At 34.2% G+C, this 23120-nt stretch overlaps 1 protein-coding gene across 2 annotated transcripts; it reads left to right on the top strand.

The window, feature by feature from the left end:
- Window positions 1-5089: 5089 nt before the first annotated feature.
- On the top strand, window positions 5090-22886 carry LOC111056376. 2 transcript variants are annotated; one of them, XM_039437629.1, is made up of 7 exons: window positions 5090-5327; window positions 10756-10964; window positions 15416-17012; window positions 17768-17948; window positions 18584-18654; window positions 19262-19353; window positions 20672-20861. In XM_039437629.1, the coding sequence occupies exons 2-6, from the start codon at window positions 10782-10784 to the stop codon at window positions 19303-19305; spliced, it is 2076 nt and encodes a 691-aa protein (XP_039293563.1). In that variant the 5' UTR covers window positions 5090-5327; window positions 10756-10781; the 3' UTR covers window positions 19306-19353; window positions 20672-20861. The 2 variants fall into 2 exon arrangements, with proteins under 2 accessions (XP_039293563.1, XP_039293562.1); XM_039437628.1 differs by lacking the exon at window positions 19262-19353 and having other exon boundaries at window positions 20672-22886.
- Window positions 22887-23120: the final 234 nt, after the last annotated feature.

Below are 23120 nucleotides of genomic sequence, written 5' to 3'. Positions count from 1 at the left end.
ACACTGGCTTCGCGGGGGGAAGAATGAATAATAGCGCACTTAGACTTTTTTTGGACAATTTTTTTTTAAAGTGATTCGGATAATCGGCGACTCGGTTAGTCGAAGTTTGGATAATTGGAGTTCTACTGTACGACAATTTTCTAATTTTTGTGCATAGTATAAGAGTAGGGATCATTGCTGAAGTAACTGTCTAACATTATACATTATATATTATTATACAATAGTATACATTATTATACATTGTACATTATACATAGTTAACGAAATTGTTGAAAATCTTAGTTCATGATCATAATATCAAGATTTAATAAACAAGTTTCCATTAAAAAATACCACACACAAAATGGCTAACATTTCTCTTGTTGATAAACGAGAGTGATCACCAACAGACCACAAACTATGTTCATCTCTAGACCACATATTCAAGATAAAATCAAAAGTTTAATCAATGCTGATTAAGATAACGCAACACTTAAACATACTCGCTGATGAAGATAGTACACAATACAAACTGCACACTCATTTTCTATTGAGGTGAACTTGAAAAGACAAGCAACAGGCAGGCATTCACAGCCGCTATTAATTGCGAGCAACAATGATCGTCGACAATTCGTGTGTGCTGCGTTAGTTAATTCGGTGTTTGGCCGTGAAAGCGTGAGGAGCCTCCAGTCACTGCATTCATATAGTCACAGTTGGTGACTTGCTCGACTATCATCCAAAAACACACACGAAATCGCATCGCACACAGAAAGCACAGCTCTGTGCTTTTATTTTCATAATCCGCGTGCATAATTAGGTGACGTTTGATGTGAAATAATTGGTGGCTATCTCTGCTATAATAATGGCCATGTCTGGCTTATCTTAATGAATGAAATGCATCTCTCTAACTACTTTATTCTGCTTTTGTTTCTGAGACCAAAGCACCGAGTAGTAAATAATTATCAATTATTATAATCATCGCTGAGGTAGGATGCGAAAACTTCAAAGGATTAAGGGTAGAGAGGGATTTTCGTTATTATTCCTGAGGGAAAGTACAGTTTCAAAGCACTAACACATGAAGAAGGATTAATATTGCTAAAGAGTGGGGTTTACACTGTTTTACAAAGTGAGAGGAGTAAAGTAGGTTATTAGTAGGTAAGTGGGAGATACAGTGGATTATTCCAACATCACTCTCTTATTATTTCCAAAACGCTAGAAAAGAAATACGTAATGATGCATACTCATTTGTTGGTTTGAGATTCAAGAAGATATTCTATTGATCCCCTACTTTCCTAGCTTGATTTTCAATTGTTACTCTATTCATAAATAAATTAATATGTGAAGTCTGAGTAGAATTTAAGAAGTAGTTATCCAATAAACCTCTTTGGACCTAGTTTGATATCAAAAATCGTCAGCACAATATTATTTTTCTACAACTGCGCGTAAAAAGAGAATTTACATACTCAATTCTCCTCGTAAAACAGCTTATTTCTGAGGAGAATCTACTTTTTTGCTCGCTAACCATCCGCGCATGCGCAGTAGATTTTCTTTACGCTCGCTAATCATTCGCGCATGCGCAGAAGAGTTTCTTCACGCTTGCTAATCAGCTGATGGTAAGCAGCTCGCCAAAAGGTCAGATCTTAACCTAAAAAGTCGGTAATTGTAACTCCGCCGATATAAGTAATTTAACAGGTTTGGGCAGTTGTAGAAAAAAAATTTGTATGTAATTCGCGCGTAATGCTTCTTTATCGCTCTTGCAAAATTATCACGCTCCGCTTCGCGTCGCGTGATAACTGTTTTGCGCGAGCGATAAAGTCGCGCATTACGCTCTTAATACATAAATAGCTATTCTGACTTGTATAGAAATTCTGGAAATAAAGGATTCATCATTTTTCTCCTAATAATTGTCATGTGGTTAAGAGAAGTAACACGATAAAATGAGAAAAAATACTGCTAGATATATTTGAATGCTGTACAAAACAGCTAATACAACCCTACTAGCTATATCATTTTTGAATGCCCACTACTCAAGGTTCAGGAGCTCTGGAACTCTAGAGAATTTGGAGAAAGGGGCTCTCATCATAAAAAATTATGAGCAGCTCAGATACCGCCAAAATTCTAGCAGAACAGCTCATATAAATAATGTCCTATCACTTGTTTCACAAAGTGATAGCATCCAAAGCTTCTAGGCTTTCTGGCAAGATAAACAGTTCTGCCAAGGCAAGAACTGAAAATATATTCGACATTCTCTGTGCGAATGGATTCATCAAAAGTAAGACTGTGCGATCCAGCATCTCGTTTCCAACATTGGCCTTTCGGCTCAAAGTATTTGATATTGGAATAAGAAAAGGAAGGAGTGTTCACTGTGATTCAAATCAGAGAAAGATGGAGAGCTACTCGGATATATGACCGACCATTACAAGGGAGAAAATCCGCTGCAATTCAACCACATCTGACGGCTGAAGTAATCCCAACACTAGAAAACGCTGAAGACTGAGAAGAGGAGATGACGAGTGAGACAGATGAAGTGAGAGGGAGGATGTCAAATAGGCTGAGCTTTTCCCACAGAATCAATGCTAGTTAAAAAGAGAGAACTAAGTTCTAAACCTAATCCTTCCTTCCTTGTCTTTCAATCAACTGTAAAACCACCTATGAACTTCATCTTTTTAAAATAATTTCAAGTTTGAAGAGGGATGTTGTTACAATCTTATTGCTAACATTGACGCAATCACGGAGAATAATATATAATAAAGAAAAACATCTCACATTGGCGAAAAGTTCCATACGCCACATTAAAAAAGTATGCACTTGAACAAGTTGAAAAGTAAGAATTACCGGAGTAAACGATAAAACCACTTGAAAAGATTTCTGTAATTTACTGTTTCAATGTTATTATTATTGTGTTTTTCATTGTGAGAGTATTTCTCTTGTTAATAGTCACTTGATAGCTATGAAGATGATTCCTATTTACTTGATTAAGTACATAATGTTCTGTTACTGATTGTGGGAACTAGAGTTACTATTGATTCAAATAGATACAAATAATATACAGCAGCCACTATTTAATGCAGGCTACAAAAATGTTTTATACATGAAGATATATGCAGGGTGTTTCAGAGAAGCGGGAAATTTTGAAAGTTAGATTATTTCAATAAAAACAAATCTTTCAATGAAGTTTTTCATATCATTCAATAGAAAAAATAATGCCATTTTTGAATAAATAATACTGTAGCATTTATTTTTTGAAAATTACATCTTTGCAGGTGTGTTCCTTTTCCACGCCAACATTCCTGTAGTTCTCTTCATCACATTGTCCATGGTTTGACGTAACATTACAACTGGAATTTGAAATTGCTTCTCGAATCTTGGTCTCAAATTCTGCAACAACGGAAGAATTGAAAGCGAAGATTCGAGAAGCGATTTCAAATTCCCGTTGTAATGTTACGTCAAACCATGCATGGACAATGTGATAAAGAGACTACAGGAATGTTTGTGTAGAAAAGGAACATAGCTACAAGATGTCATCTTCAAAATATAAATGTTACGGTATTATTTATTCTAAAATGGCATTATTTTCACTATTGAATGATATGAAAAACTTTACTCAAAGATTTGTTTTTCTTGAAATTATTTAACTTTCAAAATTTCCCGTTTCTCTGAAACACCCTGTATAATTGAAAACGGAATTATGAATGGATGAATGGTCCAAAAACTTCAAGCTTCGAAAAGAAATTTCCTAGTAATGTTGGAGAATATTATCTCAGTCAGTCAGTGATGGAAAATGTCTATTTGTCTAATGTAGTTTCATTTGGAAAAGTCTAGCGGTGGAGAGTGAATACGGTATGTTTTGAATTCAAATTCAGAACCACTAATGGTCATCTCCATTGTTGAGACGCATCATACATCTCATCAACTTAGAGCATTGGAGAGACACTACAACAAAGGTGGAAAATATTCTAGAATCGTTTAGTGATGGAACATGGAAATTGCCTACCCTGAAAGTTGCACGTGAAACTTCGAACCAATGAAAAATATGCTCGGAATTCATAATAGGCCTTCAATTTATCCTGAGAGCCGTCTGATGTAGAAAGTTCTCGATGAAAGTCCATCTAACTGAGCGTTTTAGATCAGAAACCATTATTCGCTCGCTTCTTGGAATTCATAATCTGTGGGTAGCTGTGAATTTCATTATCACACTTCTAGGGAAAATCAGATTCTCCCAGTGTATTTCGTGGAACTCATTTTGTTGTGTTCCATCTAATTCCGCAGAAGAGATTGAGAACTAAAGAGCTCTTAGAATGAAGTAATCAAACAACAAAGTAAGCCTGGATGAAAGACTTATTGTAGAATTCATGAAAATTCAAGTACTACTCCAGTTATTTCATAATTAAAGCCAACCAAAATTCATAATCGATATAATCTTCCCATAACAATTCATCTCCAAAAATCTCCTCCACAAACTCTCAAATATTATATCCTCAGAAGCCATGTTATGGAGGATGAAATTATACCAAGAATTGAGTCTAGAGCGCGAAACTTTAGTTTAAAATCTTAATGATTCTCGAAGGATTTGGTGGAGGCAGGCATTCAATTATCTTGAATATGACATTATTATTCTGTTTCATTACATCACTGTGATCTCAGGAAAGCCACATTGGAAACACAATGTGAATTCACAGGTTGTATCACACCATTGAAATCTAAGAATGATCAGAGCGAGAAAAACTATGTGATTTTTAGCCAAGTGTTCATCATAGAATCATCGGCAAGTGTTATCATGTTAGACTGAAGAAAGAAAATTTTGGCTACCATTGAGCGGGCTAGAAGGTGAATGGCAAAAGAAAAAGAGGGGAAAAGAGAGTGAGAGTGACACGAGAAGAAAAGTTTGAGAAGAGATCGAAGGATAAGAGAGTGTTGCATGTCTTAGGCAAACACACAGCTTCGGGAAAACCAAACAGAGCATGGAAAAATAGCCCACATAACGACTGTGTCTTGAACACACATTTACTAACCAACTCTAGTTGAGGATACTGAATATCTTAGCTTTTCTTAGCTCTCTCTTAGACTCAACGTTCCCTCCCTCCCCCTCATCGCTACATCCTGGAGCATTCATCAGCTTCATATCATTTCATCATCGTCAGTTCTGTAGTAACGTATGAAGTGGTTGGTTTGGTTGTGATAATTTCTATTTTCTTCAAAATACTTCTCGTTGGTGTTCAATCTTTTCGTGGAGACTATTCAAAATTTACATTGGACTGTGCTGTTGTATCTTAACGTGGAAGAAAATGTTATCAGACACCTTGAGGAAAAATTTTACTACTATACACTGAGTTAATCCAACGTTAAATGTGAGTATTTCTTTGTCCACCATACTTTGTACAAGATTTCTTGAAAAATCATTTCTTCTAGTTTCCAGACGACATATAAACCAAGCTTTTCATTTCTGATATCTTTGTCAGTCTCGTAGCTCGTTCAAATAGTATCATTCTCTTGAATAACATCCAAAAGAAGATTTGGAATAAGGATGAGTATCAATACTAGAATAGAGCTATGGAGAAAAGCATTCTTGTCTAGAATGAAATTTTCGAGTTGACAATTTGTTTCTTTTCTGTATCTCTTCTATGAGAGTGATAAATTTGAGAAGATTTTTTATAATGGATGAATGAAATATTATGATGTACCTGAGAAATGTTGGATTCAGAACAGGATGAGGTTCATAACACCAAGTTCTGAGTTAGATCACAAGTCTAAAATATTATCAATAGATGCAGTCATGTAGGCAAATTCAAGCATCACTGATACAGATTTTCCAACAATGATACGTTCTTCGTGGGAATAATTATTTGAAATTATGTATAAAATAACATCATAGTACCCTTGGTATTTTTTCGTAAAGTTTCCATTATAAAATAACAGATTAAAGTCACAAAATACATACATTTAAGATAATAATTCATTTTTTTAATACTACAAACAATAATAATAACTTGAGAGTTGCAGTCAAATCATTCGTGTAGGGTATTTTTGGATCAATACGATCAACTGGTTATCCTGAAAGAAATATTTGAAAATAGTAAGTCTTTGGTCTATTGATGACTGAAATATTTATATTAGGCGAGGAAGATTTTTTGTGACTCATCACCAATAAAAGCAATACGATTATTATCATAGAAAATATACAAATATTATCATGCTTATTACAAGATTCATTAAACCTTTGAAATAATATTGATTGAATGTATGAACTAATCAATTGGTTAATTATCTTCTCAATGCCATCCCTATTCTATGTTTCTTATTTTTGTATTTAATTTCATCTTGGCTTCCACCTGCCTCTGACAATTTCAATTTGTTTGGCATGTTTGGATTACTTATCTTTTCAAGCTCGAGTAGCTTTACCCTGATGAGTAAATTATCAACTCTTCACACGTTTTCAAACATATCAAAAGTACACAAAGCACTTTCGCTCACTTTTCCATGCGGCTAGCCAAGAGTGACCCATTGTTAACATCTATTATTCGGGAAACAAACTCGACAGCGCTTTCAACCAGCTTTATCATAATATTTTCCCATATAAGATGATACTTCGGTATCGGGATACCATGATTCTGGAACAGGCCCAATCAATGCATCACACTAAATTCATTTCGAGACTTCTTGTAAGCGTCATCGAAGTTTCTATTGATTATAATCATCATCATCATCATCATCATCATCATCATCTTCATCATCATCTCCATAATCTGGAACATGGTACGCCATAGTGGAGTGGGTCAATTTCCACATAGAAAACTCTAAACATATAGAGGACACATTATAAGAAGTTTTTATTGTATCTAACTATTGTATGTAATTGTAATCTGTCTAATATTTTCTGTAATTGATGTAGTAGTTTTAGTTTTTTTTGGAAATAAACATTATTTATTATTCAATCATCATCATCATCATCATCATCATCATCATCATCATCATCATCATCATCATCATCGTCATCATCATCATCATCATCATCATCATCCCTTATACCATGCAATCATATCAGATGCATGTTATGTATTACAAACTTAGTAGATGACATTAAATTGACTAAAAAGCATCAATAGTTCTTAAAAAATATTTTAGGTATGGAGATTATCTTCCTTTGTTAAAAACCTTGGCTACATTGAAACCCTCACTTCGAGCTTTGATTGAATTTAATATAATCTGAGAAAACCTTCAATCATTACATTGAATCATTAGGTAGGTTTCATGTTATTCACACCATAGAACTAAAGGAGAAATTTCCTGTTGGTTGGTGGACTAATTGGCTATTATTCATGTCCAGATTATTTATATTGTAGCTTTCCAGCTTACAATATGGCTGTTCAGTACACTGAGATCCAGCAGTGTTTTGCAGTAAGTTAAGTTAATTTAGTTGCTGGAATTTGAAAAGATTAATGTTCCTACAACAATCTATCTTTTTACTTCTAGTGCCATTACACAGATAGTGTGCATTTTCACAAGCGAAATGTGCAATACAGTGCCAAGGTTCATTTTAGCTGAAAATCAGCTTCGGAATTATAAACTACCACAATATTGCATCTTTGCATGAGCCCCAGGCTTGTGCGAGGGTGATGAAACTGATGATGATGATGAGAGATGAGTTTGTAGACCTACAACATTGGGTCTTGGGTGTGTTCCGAACCACCGAAAAGCGATTTCTATCTCATAAATGGTATCTAAAGGAGTTCGGCTCTAAACAGGAGTTCGAGGTTCGAGTTGTAGGGTGGTCATCCGTTACAATGGAAGTAGCAGATGCCTGGATCTCAACTTATGTCCTGTATTTCATTGACAACTTATCAGCGCCACCACGAAGCCATTCTCATTATAACATCCATAATTCAAAAAACAAACTCGATACAGCTTCCAATCAGCTTTTAAAAAAATGTATGCCTTGAAAAGATACTTTACCATTTATTGTTATACGATAAAACTGAAAGAAAAATCGATCAAGGAGTATTATTGATATAATTATTTCTTAATCCTGGAATTTGAGATCTATGATGTCTCAATTTTCAAATACTATCATCCAATTTCCATTTTTCATTTACTCCAAGATCTGGATTCTAGAATTCGATTTCTACAATCGAAAGAATATTAATATCCATTTGAATCCTCTTCGGTTGACTAGAAATGCATTTTCAATTTATTACAAACTCTAATATATGCACATTCCGGATTTCCACTCCATTGCCGACATGTTGTCATCATTATTGAATGTAAGAAAGATTTTGCACTCACTGATTGGGTTTTAAGTTACATTGATCTCATTCTTAACAAAGACAGTATAAGAAACATTTATAATCGTCCTTGATGACTGCATATTAGCTCAGATAAGACAAAGGTAAAGAAGAGCTTTGTCTCCTTTGAAAAAAAAATTCATCTGGTTCGCAAGTAACAAATTTTCTCATGAAATCCATATCTAATGGCAAGCTGACGAGGAGAAATGACAGGTTTGCTTTGTAGTTTCAGGCAATACTTTTTTAAGCCATCACAAGCTCTGTTAAAAGTGATCAAGTTTGTCTTAAAACATGTTTCTATTGAATTTTCACAAAGTAATTTACTCAAAATGTTTCTCTTGTGAATACAGTACATTACTGGTCAGGTCTGTGACTGACTAGTGAGCCTACTATGGAACCCTTGTACAGAACCTTTGAAAGCCGAGTGATAAGTCAAAGCACCTTGTTTGCAAAGGTGATCAAAGGTCGCCCATCCATCACGTTAGGGGGCTGTGGTCCGCCCCTTGTACCCCATTTCAACGATCTTTGGGGCAAGTCGACTCTTTCCAACTCTCAAAAGACTTCCCTTTTCAGGTCTCAACCTAAATTTGGCCGTATATGTAAAGAGAAGAAAACAGGAACGTGTATGATAAAGTCAAGTGGTTTTCTCATTTGAAATCTCTTTTACTGCTCAGATCGTTGCTCTTTTGTGAAGATTTCCATCGTCCAGTTCTAGTTCCACCCACTACGTTGCAGGGTTTCAAAGTGCTTCAACACTCTTTGATGCGAATGCTATCGGGTTATTTGAGGCCAGACAACAAAAGCAGGTGATGTTTGAACTATATAGTAGGTCGGAATAGGTATGCGGAGTGATTCTGTTACTCCGGAATACACGATACTGAATTTGCACTGATTCAGTAGTTGAGTTCTATTTGAAACGAAATAGTACAATTCACTTCAATCATAGCTCATTCCACTACATAGAATAGCTTCTCACTTCACCTTGTACTATTTATCCATGAAAAGGGTATGCACATGCAAGAGCATTATGGAGTTCTCTGAAGTCAGGTACAAAATTCCTGTTTAGTCACGCGCAATTCATCTGGGTTGAGTGGATTTTATAACTGGAATCAGGAATGATTTAAAATAGAGTGTAGTGGTTCATATTTAATAGTGAATTGAATAATCCCGAGTGAACTCGCCATGCTTGTCTTTGTGCTGTTGCCCATTTATTACTGTCATTACTATATTTGATTGGAGTTGGATATATTTTTTCTAGAATACGTGAAATTCATCATAAATACTTGCTATCCCGCAGCATAATTTGTTGGATAATTGAAGAGTATTTTTGTTCAATGATAATATTAAAAAGATTTGATTAACTCTCATTAGTGTTGAACTCTGTTCTCCCTAGAGAGATCATGGATAATATTGAATTAGATTAATTAAATCCGTAGTCGATGTTTGTTGTGATAATTGATATCAAATGCGTTCTCGGAACTGAACATATATCATAAAACATTTTTCTACTTATATTATTATTTCAACATTATTATCAAGACAAAAGGAATTTCTAATTTGATTTCTATTCAATGAAATCACTGCTCTCATTAGTGACATAAGTGGTAGCTACTGGCTTCTCAAATAAATAAATTTAGCCCTTTTCCAACGTAACTTTCATTTTTATTATCCATTTTTCACCTCTCTTCAACGTTCTATCCTTCTAGCTCAACTGAATTCATTTTTTTATCCACATATCTCAAGGAAAGGCATTCAATTCTAGTTGTGTATTGATTTTCGTGATTCTGCTCCTGTTCATACTCATTAATGCATTGAATACTAATTGTACTCCAATCCTTCGTATGAAATGAAATAAGGATTTCAAGACCTTTCATCCAAATGAATAAATAGACCAATCAACATTTTATTCGTTTCTGTTATCGTGAACGGCAACATATCGTTTAACAGTTCTCATTTCCAGCCTCGGTCTCTTTATAAGTTCTCATACCATTTTACATGTATTTTTCCATGGTTTCTTGAAATTAGCCTCTCACTCTCTTTCTTATTATTGGCTCTAATTTCCCAATATATTGTGCCCTTTAGTCCTCATTCAACATTATATCTTCATTATTATTTCTCATCACAGGTTCATCTCTCTTATTCTCATAATCTCTGTTTCTAATTATTGTTCATCGTCTTCCATTTTAGCATAATTTTTAATTTTCTCATGGAAGCCTCATTTTTATAACAAATTATTGACATTTTTAATAAATACTCTCGTATTCAAGGTCGACACGTTGTAGGTAGAAAAATTACAATTAAAAATTATTGCTTATTCGTTATCATTATTGCAATATTTTACAATTTCACATTACAGCTTCATTCTCGTCATAACTTTAAAAAAATGATCAGTTCTCGTTATTGCAACATTTTCATTTCTAATTTTATATCTACATTTAAAAGCTCCATTCTTATCATTACTCCTCAACATTTTTAACGAATACTCATATTATTGCAGGTAGACACCATGTAAGTGGATGAGAAATGACGTCAGAAGCGAAAGTGGAAACACTGCCGAAGTCGATAAGGAGTAGCGGCGGAACAGTGCCACAGATGTTCGGCATTTACCGCGCTCGAACACCCGATGAAAAACTGGACCCACCCTCACCAGGCAGACACACCAGGGCGCTCTTTCTCTCGGCAGTCGTCACAGGAGTCGCCCTTGTCGTAAGCGCCACCTTTGCATACATACATATGCATGCATTCACACACAACCTATGCATTCTCTCACTCACGTACATGCACACTGCTTTCAGACACATGCATTAAAACACACCCTTGTGTTGGCACAGTCTTATTATACAAATTGAAACTTAAGTTATAGATTGTTTGTCGATATGTGGAGAATTTGGATTAGTGTAGATACATGTTTCACATGTACCAGAGATGTACTGGGATACACATAAATGCATGAAAACTACATGTTGGTATGGTAATAGGATCGCAGTGTTTATTTGGAAATTCAGATTATACTTGTGTTGGAAAAGATCATATTAGAACAAGATTGATTGAAAAACGTAGGGACCTTTTAATTTTCGGAACAAAATATTTCAAATTAATATTTATTTTACAGTTTTGAGTGGTAAGTAGAAGGAATTCTGTTATCAATTCGGATCTTAATCTTTCTAAATTCAAAATTAATTGTTTCAAGTGTTTGTGTTTTGTTTCAATGTGGAAATTAGTGAAGAATTGGAAAGTCGCACATAACCGTTATTTGAAAAATTTATTTTATGAAATTGGGATGAAAAGAAGTTTTGGACTGTAGTCTGTTTCTTTGTCCTTAAGTTGATTGTAAATGATAAATATATACATAAATAAATGAATGAAATTATTAGTGATGCATGTATTCGAACAAAGCATTCTGTTGGTAGTCTTATTATAAATTATGCGATTCAAATTTACTGATAGTTTGTTGATGTTTGGAATCATAGATACAATGTAGATGGATGCACTAATGTAGGCTTGCCATTAATGGTATGTGCATGTGTGTACATGCATGTTTATCATGCAAACACCAAGTTCATCATGTATGTTTCTCATCTGCAGAAGACTTTAATATAAAATAAACAACCAATAATGATAGATAATCCACTAAAGAATTATAAATTATAATAATACAAAAATAATTCGATCCCAAATAGAGCGGTAAAGAAAAAATGAACAACAAAAAATCGAAGATACATAAACCTAACCTCAAAAGATTCAGCTCGAAACCTTCCACTGTGATGTCACAACAATATCTAAGTATCTAACAGCTGTGCCTAGTGGAGAGTTGTGTGTATATTTTTGGCTTCAAAATTTTCTGAAATAGCTTAATTTATTCAAAGTGCGGTAATATTAAGTGCAATATTTGACTATAATTTTGGTATTTTAATCATTCTAAATTCAAACTAGCTCATATATATTTTTGGACAGAAATTGAACTTTAAATTTTTTCAGTAAGAACATAACCTATTTTTTTGAACATTTTATTATTTATCAAATATTTTGGGAACAGAATAGTTTTGGGCTATGCCTGTTGTTCTGTCCCGATCATATTCATATGATTTGTAATTCTATCAACGAATAAATGAATAAAAATTAAATAAACAATGTATGACGATATGAGCACACACATGTTCATCATGCATTTTGTGTCGTTAGTGGCCAGCCTTAGATTTCACTTGCACTGAGATTGATCGAAAGAGTTGAAACGAGTACTGTGATAGTATACATGCATAGCAAACAAAACTTTTTTCTTTTACGTGTGCACTGTTTTATCATAAAATTAGTAATCTACAGAATGTTTGCCGTTATATGATACTGGTATTTTTAGATGCATAGTTGGATGATACTCGCCCTGAGAACTACAAGTTAGTATGGTAATAAGCATACAATGTTTATGTAGATGAATCTTGTACTGGAAACTAGACGCTGAATAATTTGTTGCAACTATGCATATATAGTGCATTCAAACATGACTGTCCTCGTGTTACAAACAGTCCTCTTATTCAATATTCAGCTTGGAGCTGTTCGTAGACAGAGAAATTAGAGACGGAAAGCTACTGGTAGCCAGTACTTCTCTTTATGTCACATTCCACCAATTTATATCATTTTCCGAGTCAGAATAGATTTGATGGAAAGTGAAAAGCACGAGCTGCCAGTAACTTTCCGTCTAAACATCCCCTGTCTCTGAGCCGTATCAATAGATTTGTCGATGAGTGATTGAACAAGAGTGAACTTACTTGCATGTTAAGATAGCATTCTACAAAGGACCAAACTAAAAAATTTGTCATTTTTATAAAGGTTTTTAAAGTTGAATCACTTATATTATCACTTATATGCATATGCATTCGATTATGCATTCAGCAACTTACGGATTTGTTGGACCAACTGTGTATTGCACTTTAATGATAACATGGCATTTGCACTAATAAGTGTTTATATATACTAATAATATGCATTGCGTAGTTAGTATTCTACATACATTTAAATGTACCCACATCATATACTATTAAACGAGCAATTTCTGTTTATATATTTAGATGTTTAAATGTGTATATATCTGTATGTGACCGGATCTCGAATGGACACGTTAAGCCGTCGGTCCCGGCTGCCTAAAAAGCAGTCGTTGGGTCATGTCAGAGGCCCTGAAATTGATCAGTTGCGACCTGAAAACTCTGACACCAGACCTGAGCCAGCCAGGTCACTGGATATTATTATTATTATTATTAATATTATTATTACCGGATCTCGAAAACGGCTCTAACGATTCTCACGAAATTTGGAACAAAGTAGGTTTATGATATGAAAATTCGATTGCACTAGGTCTCAACCCTGGGATAACTCGCGGAAGGACATTGAAAGGATAAATACGTTCTTGGAAAAACAGCTGGAAATTTAGTCGTCTGTCGATACCGCAATGGAAGAGAGTGAACGAGTGCATGTGTGGGATCATACAGCTGATCTCACGAGAAGAAAAATCCAGCAAGAAAAACATATTTTCGTTTATTTCTTTTTTTATAAAACATGATTACTACAGAAAGTCCAAAATAGTAGCTAGATGCTGTTAGTGTAGAATAGTGCATAGTATATTAACAAATATTGTAGCAAACATAGTACATCATTCTAAATCGAATTCATAGTATATCTATTTGTAATTGATTTGTGTTAGTTTTTTGAAATATGGATAAATTGTTATTTTGATGGGTGATAGTAGCTTAACCTAGATTTTGATTTGGACTGTAGTATAAATTTGAAAAGGGACAGTTTTGAGCATGAGCCTGTTGTGCCTCCTCATGTAAAAATAATTGTAAGACTGAGAAAATGAATACATAAAATATTATATAAGTATAAATTTGGACTATAGTATAAATTTGAAAATGGACAGTTTTGAGTATAAGCCTGTTGTGCCTCCTCATGTAAAAATAATTGTACGACTGAAAAAATGAATACATAAAATATATAAAGTATAAATTCAATCTTTCGTTACAAATTTTCTATGCTTTTACACTGCAGAGCAAAGCTCGGTCCCCCGATATTGTTTTTGAAGTATAGAACAGGTTTGTTATGTAATCATCAATTCAGGGATAATTATAACATAAGAATTGGGAGAAGGACTTGCCTGATATTTTCAAAGAACACTTTCGATGAATATGTGAACAACCAATGGGAAGAAAAAGACATTGAGACTTGATGCCAAAAGTTCTATATATTCCACCACGATTTCGATTCTGTTCATGAATTTCGAGAAAGTATAGCATTCGAAAAAACTTTTTCTTGAATGAAAAAAGTGCTTCGAAGAATTGAGTCGAGCAGCAAAACTCGAACTTTTCAACTTTTGAAGAGCACTTATTATAATTGAGAATTCATCGAGAAATGAATTCAGAAAAAGAAGTAGGGTCTACTCCCTCATTATCCTACTGTGAATCTCGCGAAGTTTGACCCAATTAATTCACCAGAACTATTTCTCCCGAAAATAGTTATGTATCTTACATTCTGTCTAAAGTTGCTATGAATTTCTCTCGAAAAATATTTCCCATATTTTTTTGGAGATATTATACTCTCTAGGTCTGTATGAACTTCATATTGAGAATTTGAATACGAGTATGAACAAATTTACCATAGTCGTTCCCTTATGATAATAAGTTGAAGTTGTGTTTCTTTTCTAACTCAAAATTTTGCAAATTACTCAAAAATTTCCAATTTGTAGAGATTTGAGTGAAATATTTTCGTTTTTAATTAGTTTTCAAATATCAAAATTTAAAATTCTCAGCTAAGTCATTAGTTTTGAAGTAGAAATTGGACTTTTTGAAGTGAAAAGTGAAATTATAACCTCATTCTGTTTTGAAACTTTTATTTGTAAAAATTTGGGAGAAGAATGTTTTTGGCTATGCCTGTTGTCTTCTCTCAATCATATTATATTGTAATTATGATTTGTGATTGTCAATGAAATAAATAAATGATTATGATGTTGGTTATTATAAATTTCATTTCGATTATTATGATGGTTCATTATGAATGTTTATTACGAGGCAATGCTATACTTTAATTTGTTTACAGATTATGTTGTTGAGTGATTGAATTAATGTTGTTTCTTTGATAGTAAGTAATTCAATTATCCCACCATATTTCCACAGGTTGGACTCACCTTGCTAGATGTATCAACGAATTCATCCAACTTGAAATCAACACCAGTTCTACATCTAACGAGGCACAGACAAGATTTGTTTGTAGTTGATGCTAGAGCTTCAGAGGCACCTGATATCCAAGGAACAGTGGAAGAGATCAATGATACTGCTTCAGAACCATCTGTAACAACAGTTGTAAATATAACGGATATTGTGACAACCGAAGTAGCAAACGAAGAAAAATCAGAAAACAGTAAAGAAAATAATGATAAGGTGAGAACAGCTAGAACTCAGCTATTTCCTATTGAATCACTGAAGAGACACAGGACACAGTACGTGAAAGATTACTTTGTTGATGGGAAACATGACCCTCAATCTCTTGGTTACTATATTTTGCAGAAGCAGAATGGGGAGTATTATTTGAGAAACTATTCGGAACCAATGTGGGGAACAAGAATACGAAGACGTTTTAGTAATCGTATGTACCCTCCACCACCCCTTGGTGCTGACCCATATCAATTCGCCAGAAGAAGCGACAATTTTGAGACTCGCTACCATTTCTATGGAGGACCACCGAGGATTGATCGCTTCAGACAGCCTCCTATTGATAGAGTAGATCATGGCAAGAAAAACCTCCAAACTATGACAACACTGAGGAAATACTTCAACCCATACAGTAAAAGGGTCGAGACAGGTTTACCTCAAACTTATAGTGCTTTTGGCAGATCTGATAAACCATTTGCGCCGACTCCAAACACTGATGGTGAAGATTCGAATCCTCCTCATTATCAGTTCACACCTATACCTGTGTTCTCCGATGCTTATGCACAGTTAGACCCTTACAAGAACAACAGGGAGATCAAAAGTATGAAAGACATTGTGAAGTATTTGACTACAAGCACAAGTCTACCCAGGCTTCAGAGAACCACAACAACGACAACAACGACTCAAGCTACAATTACGTCTCTGGAAAGTTTTCAGAATGAGGAGGGAGAAAAAGAAGAGGATAGTTTTGAAGATTTGTTGACAACCTCTTCAGCCGCAAAGGTTACAAGGTTGAAGCCACCAAGCAACACAAATTTCAATTGGAAAGAGCCCACCTATCAGCCTCCTCCAAAACGTGTGAATAGAAAACGAGGTATGAGGATTTCGGGAACTTATAGGATGCCAATTGAGCCAGAAGATCTGAGAACTGGAGCGTCAGGATTGGTTGAGACATTGGTGCCACCTCCAATGCATCCTTTCATGTTCATAGCAAACACAACAGAGCCGGACCCTTTTGCCAAGTTCCGACCATTGGATCCATCAGAAATCAACCAACTCGCTGCTCCGAGACCATTAAGGCCTCCAGGATCTATGTTCATGAACAATATCCGACCAATATCTGGTAAACCAAATCAGTACTTCCCCAAACCACCTCATGACAGAAATCCTGTGCGTCAAGGAATATCGCTGAATCCTAATCACTCGCCTTCTCATACTGTTGCTCTCTTCAAACAGAATGGATCATCAGGGAGACAGAAGTATCATCAATCAGGTTTTGGGAAGAAGAAGCCTGTCAGCGTCACACTTGACATCTATCCAATGACAATGGACAGCGAACAAGGTAACCGCACAACAGCCATGTCAAGTTTATAAATATCAACAATATTTTTTCAATTTATTTCATATTCTTTAATAGTCTGTCAAGCTTTGTCTATGTAAGCTTCTTGAGTTTATGTTTAATTTCATAATTCCATGATTGTAAAATATAATTTTATGATCTGTAGACAAACTCTCAATTTACAAATTTTCCATTTTCAAAGTCACACCATTGCATACACATTATCATAAATGAGGAGAGACCCAGCAATATGAGGAGAGATTTAGGACAGCAATATCATAAATATTCTACATTGAATCGTTTAAGATTAAATTTGTTGTTAATTGCCAATCATTGTCTTGATTTTTGGTTACGTGCGATATAATTATTATGAATAGACCTTCTATCAATATTTTATTGCTCTCATTTCTCAGCCAACAATAAATAATTATAATACATAGATCTCAATATGGTCCTTGTAATCATAAACTACGATGGATGGATTGACAACAAAAAAGTGTAATTTATATACAATACAATACAAGTACAATACTTCCAATGTGATGTGTGAAATGACAGGAGAAATGATGCATTTTTTAAGATTAACTTGACTTGATTATTTGTATCTGGATAATGAGTATTGCATATCATAATTGATTTATGTATCAATACAAAAAATATTGCATTTAAAAAACAGTAAATCGATCTTCCACATTATTATTGCAAAAAAAATAGGCTATGAATTGAAAATCCGGTTTACAATGGATTTTGAATTTCAGGTTACCAACAGGATGAAGGGATAGGACTTCCGATTAAATACGATGAAAAACCGTTGAATGATGAATGGAGTCCTCGCAACCCAGACACTAGCAATGGACAACAAATGGACTCACAAGGATCAGATAATCACATGGTTGTCCATTTGAACGTTTATCCGAAGGGGATAACATCAAATTTGAGGTTAGAGTTGTTTATTGAACTTATTTTTCAATATAGGTCTAACTCGATCAAGTCTCTCTCCCCAGAGAAGATTCATAGTTACCGTCGAAATCGTAAATAATTTTCTAGGACAAAAATCAATGAATTGGAAGAGGTGGGACTATCAAATCAAATCAAGTCGAGTTCTATTCAATGATATCACTTACATGACAAATTCCATCCCAAAATGATATTACAGATCATTGAATATCATATCAAGATGATAAAACTCTGATTACTAACGATCCCTTGCATCATGCTTTAAAAAAAAAATATAAATCATCAATGATGATATTAGATTCTCCAGTTTTCAAACTTTTTTTGAAAACTATATCATTGACATCAATCTGATTTTCCAATTGTGTTGCCCATGATAATATTAATTCTAGATGTAGAGCGGCAATGTCATAACTTTGGTAGAAACTCATAAATGTTGGTGGGTTTCTGGGTTACGATCGACCTTCTCGTAATTTAATTTAAAATTCTCCCGTAAAATACCTTCTCTTTTCTAAACATGAAGCTCAATCAAAAATCTCTCTCAGTAACTACGTATGTTTTCATACGTTACTAGCTTTATCTAGTGTTCCATCTTGAACCAATTTAAATTTCAATTTCAGGACCGGCATCGGAAGGCAAGCATTTTGGAATCCACCTCTTCCCATAGCAGCGTATCAGAAGAGAGCCATGAGTGAGTCTTGAATTTTAGTATTTTTTTAGAGTTTCGAAAATATCATGAGCTACGATAGAATCGAAAGAAGCTTTAAACAACATGGAGAACAGCATTTAGCTATAATTTCCTTTATAAGGCTGAATGAAATATTTCTCCCTGCTTGAAAAGCAGCATTTGAAAAGTGTTCTTACCCTTTGATCTTCATCCAACATAACTTTTCAATACAATCGTCCTACGATTTTCATGAATATTATAAAATATTATTAATTTTGAGCACACTTTTTCTGAGCTCTATCTACAGTTATAGTTAACTGAATGAAACTATGATAAAGTTATTGATCATCTCGTATAAAAACCTGACAGATACAATTGAAATTGAAATGTTCCATTCCCAACAAATGATGATATCTATTGAGTTGGAGAAATAAATTTACGATCTTTGAAATCGAATTAAGAGCTGAAACCCTTTCCTAACAAGGCTTCTTGAGCTATAGTTCATCCATTCATAATAACACAATTTACAACCAATCTTTTCTGTGCTGGAAAGACAAAAGCTGTTCTTGCTCTTCTCACTCTAACAAACTCTCCTTCCTCTCAAAACAATGACAGTAGCATTTTTCAACAGCGGCCCTCAAGGATCTCATGGAGTTTGCAGTGGAGGTCTCATGATCATGTTTGTAGATCACCGTCGTTTACCTCTTCAGTGTGATGTCAAAGGTATCAATAAAGCATTCATATTCTCGCAGTATAGAAAAAATTCTCAGCAGACAGAACTGACTGAAATTTTCCATGAATTTCGAACACGTTCCAAATATTGAATTGTAATGCAAGTACTTCCTGAAGAGTTTGAAACGTTAATATGATACATTTTGATAATATGGAATGTTCATCGGAAGAAATGAAGCTTAGAAAGATATTGTCGAGTTTTAATGTTCAATATCATTATTTCATGTACGGTAATATTTTATAATCAAATCAAGTTTTTTTAAATTATTGAGAAAAGTGTAATAATCGAATAATAAAAGCATCAGAAGTCATCAGATAGGTAGACTTATCAAAATACTCGATTTTTACTCTCCAAATTCAGTGTTAGAATCGAGGATCCAGTATTCAGTGAAGAGAATACTATTCAGTGAAGAGAATACTATTAGTATGAAAAATTGAGTACTCTCCAACACGGAGAAAATTCAAGTTACATTATTTATGGCCTAGAAGTCACACAATGGATGAGAAGTGTAGCATATGAATATTCTGAGAATTTTGTGAAGTGAACAACAACAAGACTTATCCTAAGTAATTTATTAATTCAAGCCATCTAAATTCAAAATTTATAGTTTTTTATGTTTATTTTGGACTAAAATTTTATAAAAATTGTACAAGTGAAATTCTAACCTTATCTTGGACTTTGTCACCTATAAATTTGGAAGAAAAATAGCACAAGAACTATCTTATTATTTCATCTTACAATGTTATTACATTAGTGTAATTTGCATTGTAAATAAATAAAAAAAAAATTCGGACCATGTGCTTATCTAAATTTGGGAGAGGAATATTTGATATAATGAATAACTCAAGGTAACCCTTTTTTTTCTCTCCCTATCATTTTAATAATGCACTTATTGTATAAATCAATACAGAATGGAGAATAAAAAATATTTTTTTTAGTTTGAGTTATTGATTTCAAGAACTAGAATGTAGAAGTAGGTCGCAATCAGTTTCTACCCAAGACTAACAAATATTATTTTAGTCACATAGCGATATAGCATCCAAGTTTTCGGATAGAGGAAACGTTAATAATTGAAATTAAAGAATTTTGAAGACCTAATATCACAAGAAATTCAATTTGGAGGAGATTAATTGAAATATATTGACTCATTGTGACAATTCATAAGAAAGCTATTCAATTCACCCCCAAATTTTCATAGATAAAACGATGATCGAATAATGGAGTTTTTTATATCATCCACTGACAAAAATAATCTATTCAGAGTTCCTCCATCCCATTCATTTCTATTCAATTTCTTTCTTGTTTCAGGTGATTCGTCTTTGAACACAACGGCTTCTCCAACCAAAACGCCCGAGAAGATCAATTCAACGATAATCGAGGACGACATTTTGGATGCTCCTTTTCTTGACTACGACTTTGACGATCTGCCTCCAGCATCCTACAATAATGGAGAAGAAAATTCGAGCAAAAATAAGACGACGGATAATGAATACGTATCCACCAGTGGTAGAACAAAAGAAGAAGACAAAAGCGCAGATAACTCTAACTCAATTCCGCAGTCGCAAAGATATGATAGTGAATTCAATAGAACATACAATTATTATGAAGAGGAAGAGTTCCCTGTGAATGGGGATGGCAATTCGCATAAAACTGAGAATTTCTTACTGGATACTGTGAGACAATCAGGGGATTCCAGCTCAGGAAACAATAACACCGGGGGTAGTGAATCTGCTCCAGTTGATTCAAATGAAGAAACTTTTCGTGCCGAATCCAATGACAAAAACGGTAGCCAACTCGTAGGTTATGACAACGTTGCAGCATTAAAAGACGATAACCGCTTTGTCGAATCGACCAGTGAGTCCACGAGATACCAATATAGACTTTTAACAGCTCCTGGTAACAATGCTAATAATACAATTAGTGATTCCAATCAAGTGATAACTGACAGTTCGGTTGAAGTTGTAGGGAACTATGACGATTCAAATCATAAACTCACGCAAATTAATGGAACAGACAATAGTGAGAAACCTATTTTGAACGACTATGATCAACATAAAGGAGAAGCAACCTATGATTATGACTTGAACGATGCCCCATATAAAGATGAATATCAAGATTACTTTGAAAATGATAGTGATAGTAAAGATTACCAAAAACAGTAACACTCCATCACGATTATTCTGTGTAGAATTAGGTTGTGATTTTTATTGAAAACACGAGAGGTATTTATCATGAGAGAATCGTGTAGAATGATGAATTGAATTTGAAGTAATTAAAATTCAACTTTGTAAAGCCTTTCTGTGCAATACATTGTTAAAAACTCTAAGAGTATCACCTCCTATCGCATTTTTCTGATAAATATAGGTTTTTAATATTATTGTTGACTATCTTTTCGAACATAATGTTCTTCTCTAAAGGTGCGTACAGATATACGCGATCATGAGCAATTCCATTTTAATCAGTTGACTATATCTGTATTTTTACAGAACCGGTAAGATACAGATATAAAAAGCTTGGCATCAGCTGATTAAAAGTGAATTGCTCATGTTCGCGGCGCGTACCTAAATCTGTACGTACCTTAATTCGGACCGAACAGAAAGTTGAATGTGTTTTGGATAAATTGAGGAGCTGATTGAATTGATTAGTCGTCTGAAGTGTGATTTGTTAAAGAATAATCAATCCAATTCTCTTAGAATCTGAGGGTATTTTGTACTTCTATGATTGTCCTAAATTCACAAGATTCTTACTAGAGTCAAAACTAATATTAATTTATGTATTCTATTGATACCTGAACGTTCTCTAACTCCGTATTTTTCTACGCTATGGATAACAGTTTTCTGTTTCTTAATAAATCCATCGGATTATTCATGTTGCTGCGTGCAAATACTCTCAGTCAGGCTTTTAATATGATTCCAATACATGTTCTGTTTCTTCTTGAGAAAGTCAATGCAAACATCCTTTCCAACTGTACATCTTTATAAAGTAGCTTCTTCTTTGCCGTACAACAGCCGGATAACCTACACACCTAAGTCAATACATTCGACCTTTAAAAATTGTATCATGGACTTTATGGTGTTTGTAATAGACAAGTGCCTTCATGATGAACTTCACTGTCAACTTTGAACTCGATGAAGAGTTACCACATTTTGTAAAATTACTGTTGAATAAATGTGACGTGGAAATTTCATCCATCACCCATCTCTTCTTGGTAATCTTGAGCGAAATAACAAGGAAACCTGTCTTCTACTGAAGCCCATACATATTTCAAACGGTTTTTCCTCTTCTCCAACTTCTATACCTTCCTTCAACATGTGATAGATTACAGCCGAAAGTGTCTGCGAACTTCCAAAACATAGAACTTCTGCCAAACACAGACAATTTGTTGGGAAGTATCTAACGCTAGTGTTGCAGGGATAAGTGTTTTTCATATCATTTACCTGATTTGTGATGATATTTCGGTGATTTATAGGTTCCAAAAAACAAATCATTGTTTGAAGAAAACTGTTGTATTGAGTATAGTCAAAGAACCAAAGATTGTAAATATTGAAAATTGTGAATCAAATAAACCTTTCACTTGAAAAAAGAGCATGTTTTCCTTCAAAAATTTAATCATTGATGTATCAATGATTAATATTATAATAAGGTTCCTACAGACTTATGAGCCACGAACACGCACATTTCACATCACACCAGCTGATGCAATACTTATCATAGATAGTATTATCTTACTGTTTCTATACACATACAGATTACAGAA

The sequence above is a fragment of the Nilaparvata lugens genome, chromosome 11, assembly GCF_014356525.2.
Source record: "Nilaparvata lugens isolate BPH chromosome 11, ASM1435652v1, whole genome shotgun sequence".
NCBI lineage: Eukaryota > Metazoa > Arthropoda > Insecta > Hemiptera > Delphacidae > Nilaparvata > Nilaparvata lugens.
The sequence above is the reverse complement of the archived record's forward strand: the minus strand, read 5'-3'. Positions and strand labels throughout refer to the sequence as shown.

Coding starts and splice junctions, on each gene's coding strand:
- LOC111056376 (XM_039437628.1), top strand. CDS start 10,782: ATGACGTCAGAAGCGAAAGTGGAAACACTGCCGAAGTCGATAAGGAGT. Junction 10,965..15,415: donor TCACAGGAGTCGCCCTTGTC/GTAAGCGCCACC, acceptor ATATTTCCACAG/GTTGGACTCACCTTGCTAGA. Junction 17,949..18,583: donor GGGATAACATCAAATTTGAG/GTTAGAGTTGTT, acceptor TTTCAATTTCAG/GACCGGCATCGGAAGGCAAG.